At 48.5% G+C, this 3,990-nt stretch overlaps 1 protein-coding gene across 1 annotated transcript in view; it reads right to left on the bottom strand.

Annotated features, from left to right (window-relative positions):
- Nucleotides 1-6: 6 nt before the first annotated feature.
- The window catches only part of OSCP1 (organic solute carrier partner 1), a 9,736-nt gene continuing 5,752 nt past the window's right edge, over nt 7-3,990 (bottom strand). Inside the window, exons 5-10 of the mRNA XM_026863363.1 lie at nt 3,680-3,783; nt 3,181-3,309; nt 2,585-2,654; nt 1,750-1,889; nt 1,009-1,072; nt 7-124 (exon numbers count right to left, since the gene is read on the bottom strand). Coding sequence (XP_026719164.1) covers nt 8-124; nt 1,009-1,072; nt 1,750-1,889; nt 2,585-2,654; nt 3,181-3,309; nt 3,680-3,783 — 624 coding nt within the window. The 3' untranslated portion in view covers nt 7. The remainder of the gene's footprint in view (nt 125-1,008; nt 1,073-1,749; nt 1,890-2,584; nt 2,655-3,180; nt 3,310-3,679; nt 3,784-3,990) is intronic.

Raw genomic sequence — 3,990 nt, 5'->3', positions numbered from 1 at the left:
CGCTGCCTCAGAGCGCGTCCATCAGCGCCAGCAGGTCCTCGCCCTTCCCGGCGCTGGGCGGCCGCGGCTCCGGCACCTCCAGCTGCCCCAGGATGCGGGAGAGCTCCGCCCGCCGCCCCGGCTCCTGCGGGGACACACACCGCGCCTCAGCCCGCCGCCGGCCGGCACTGGGGACACTGGGACCTGCGCCACCACCTCCTGACGTGCTTCTGCGCTGGGCTGGGGACGCTGGGACGTGTCCCACCGCCTGCTGACTGATCCGTACTGGGCTGCACTGGGGAGTGCTGGGACGTGCCCCAGCGCCTGCTGACATTAACCTTTACTGGGCTGTACTGGGATGTGCCCCATCCCCTGCTAACGCTTTTACTGGGCTGTACTGGGGAGTACTGGGATGTGCCCCACCACCTGCTAGCATTGACCTTTACTGGGCTGTACTGGGATGTGCCCCATCCCCTGCTAACACTTTTACTGGGCTGTACTGGGATGTTCCACACCACCTGCTAACATTGACCTTTACTGGGCTGTACTGGGGAGTACTGGGATGTTCCACACCACCTGCTAACACTGACCTTTACTGGGCTGTACTGGGATGTGCCCCATCCCCTGCTAACACTTTTACTGGGCTGTACTGGGGAGTACTGGGACGTGCCCCACCGCCTGCTCACATTAACCTTTACTGGGCTGTACTGGGGAGTACTGGGACGTTCCACACCACCTGCTGATGCCCGTGAGCCCCTTTCAAAAGCGCAGCAGGCAACAGACACATGCCCCAGTCACAGTTCTCCATCCCATGCAGCTAAAGTCTTGCTCTAATGTTTGTCAGGTTTCAAGTTCTCTTATTAAATTGTCACCAAATCCAGGCTTGGCAGAAAACACTGCCATTATTATTTATGAGTTTAACTGAAATGGGAAAAAATGTGGGTTTTTAAGTTACTACTCTGGGTGAAACTCAGTTCTTGGCAAGGCAGGAATGATGAGAATTAAAGATCTGAAACGGACTGTACGTACCTGCGTGGCTTCTATGTTGACGACCTTGTAAGATAATTCCTCTGGTCTAGTCAATGCAGCGTGTCTTGATTAAAAACATGAGAAATGTGCTTAATCTCATGAAGACATACAAGTAAATTATAAAAATTGCATTTCATGAGGCTCCTGTAGGCAAGAAATTTGGACGACGGCCCTATTCCTACTAGGTGAATTAATGTATTGACCCCAGATTGGAGACTTTTTCCCCCGTCTTGGATTTTTTTATGCTAAGTGTAGAACAGCAGGAGTATCTCTGCAGCCGAGATTAAAACCAGGTAAAAACATCCTGCAGAAATCACGTAACCAGAAGTCTCCCTGCCCGTGTGCTCCCTGCCAGGGGGCCTGCGGTGTTCAAGCCTGTCAGGCTCGTTGCCTCCATCAGCTGTGTTCTTACCTCTGAAAGATGTGGAGGGGAGAGCTACGAGGGCCGAAGGGCCGTGTCTGTCCCAGACAGAGCGTCACCAGTGTCACTGGGAGGGACACAGGGCCGTGCTTCACAGGAGACACCAGCAAGGGAAAGGGCTCTCCCCGCTGCCAGCCCTAATGAAAGGGTCGAGCCAGGGAAACCTCCTCGTTTGTTCCCGTAGGGACCACCTGAACCAGAGTAACCAAACGCTAAAAACCTGTTATGTCCCTAAAGCTGCTAAGGGCCAGCTTTAGTCTCCAGGGCCGTGCCCGTGGCACCCCATCACACCCCCCAAACCCAGAAGGACTCGAGCGTACTCTTCCTCCTCGTCAGTTGTGAACAAATTCAGTCGAAATCCTGTCTCGCTGCCACCGGGTTTCTTGATCTCCATCCCTCCCAGCAGCCTGGCCAAAAAGTTCAGTTCTTCTTTAGCAAGAGGGTTAGGGACTATATTCTCCTGCAGAAAACAGCAGTGGGTTCATTGGTCAGGTTACCAGGGAGATGAGGACTGTAATCCTTTTTGTGTTTTCTGATATTACATAAACGTTCTTCAGAGCGGTATAAATATACTTTGTATTGTTAATGGTACAGATTGTGCAGATAGCTAGTAATTATCAGCTATATATTTAAAATGGTTGCTTGAATTTATAGACCCAGGACAAAATAATTTTCCAGCTAAATTGAACAGCTGAGAAATCTGTAAAACCAGCTTTCTGTTTTCTGAAGAGATTAAAATAGGAAGCAAGTACACCATTGCATAAGCCTGTGTGTCAGATTCTTCAGGAAAACGTGCCCTTCCCCTAGCTCAGAAGGGACCGTGGAGGATTGGATTGGGCTCTGAGAAGAACAACAGAACGGGTTCCCCTCAGGTTACCCTGTAAGCACAGACTAAAAAGATGGTTATTGTTTCCCTGAGAAAGGAGCTGAGCAAAGGGGAAGATACTGCAAGGATACAGTAAATGATTTGGAGACGACGGATGTGGGCGTTTCATTCAGTGGCCCCATCTAAGAGACAAGGGAAGCAGAATGTAGAATCTGGTGGATGTGAAACTGCTCAAAAGAAACGCTCCCACCACGTGTGACCGGCTACAGGGCTCCCCGACACGGACTAGTTAGGCAGTTAACTAGTGACAGGAACAGAGCAACACTGACCTTGGCATGGGATGCCAAGTTCTTGGATGATCCTGACATGTGTGTCTCTACTGGCCGACTAACACTGTACCTGGAGGGAAAAACAACCTGTTATTGGTGTGAGACACAGGAGCCGGAGGAAGCAGCACAGAGTCTGTGATTTTAGGATATTTTTCTGAAGACTGTAAATAGCTGAAACGAGAAGTTACAGTTCAGTGTTAAGGAGTACTGAGGCATTAAAACGTGCGAGCGACAAAGCCGTAAGAAAGAACACAGCTCTCTCAGTCTTTAAATGGAAAAACTATGGAAGACAAACATGGAGAAATGATTTCTTGAATGCTGTTAAATTAAATTACATTTCGCATACTACACAGTACCAGGTGAGAACACTCTTTACTCAGCTCTACTGTAGACATAAATCAAACTTTTGCTCTTTTCCACAGCCCTTTATACCCATCTGTCCACACGTGTTCTGTTTCAGGACATCACTTCGTAAAAAAGTCAAGCAGATAACACCAAAAGAAGCAAAAATACGCAACACAGACAACGCCCTTCTGAACAAATCCATAACCATAAACATTTACTTCATGTTTCTATGTAGGACAGAAAAGACTTACATATTTGTTCCAAGTTTGAGGACTCTGTCTCCATAAAGATCAAAAGATCCTTCCCTTTGTGGAGCAACATAATTTCCACTAGTGGTGAATTCAGTTCTTTTGACTTCATCTCCATTGTGATTAAACATCCTTAAAAACAAGTCATCACGGAAACATACTTAGTAGCTGTACCACTGATTTTCAGAACTGACTTCCTCTGCTTACTGCACAAGAAAAAGGGGAATAGAACCCTATTCTGTATGTTGGTAAACGCCTATTTTATAGGATAAATGACTAACAATTGATTTACCGGAATAGAGAATGCCAGACACAGCTTAGTATTTCACTGCTGGGTGAGTGAGACCCAAATCCTGCCCTTTAACTCGTACTTCCTGGAGGTTCAGCTGTCCATGCAACACCCAGCTCGCCTCCTGTTAGGCCCCTGGGAGCGGCTGTTCCTCTGTCAGCTGCCCCACGCGCAAGGTGCTGCAACCCGGGTAGGCAGCGGCTCAGAATTCACCTGATGAGTCCTGGGACTTCTGTACCCCAAGGAACAGGGCCCGATATTGGCAGCACAAAACGACCATTGGAGTTTTGCACTTTATCCTTCAGAAAGATAGAGACCTGCAAAAAGAATATTCCACCTTTGAGAAAATCAATTATCTACCTTCTGATCCGAATTTTGAAGCCTGACCTTGCAGCCTTCCTGCCTAGACTGGGGCAGGTTTCCTAGAGATTTTGATGTAGATAGCAAGACTGTGATACAGGCCAAAGCCAGCAACATAGAACTGTGGACCAGAGGACAGGCACGCTGACCTAACACTAAATTAA

The sequence above is a fragment of the Athene cunicularia genome (genome assembly GCF_003259725.1).
Source record: "Athene cunicularia isolate RWA chromosome 23 unlocalized genomic scaffold, athCun1 chr23_part1, whole genome shotgun sequence".
NCBI lineage: Eukaryota > Metazoa > Chordata > Aves > Strigiformes > Strigidae > Athene > Athene cunicularia.
Note: the sequence above shows the minus strand (reverse complement) of the source record. Positions and strands in the feature narration are given on the sequence as shown.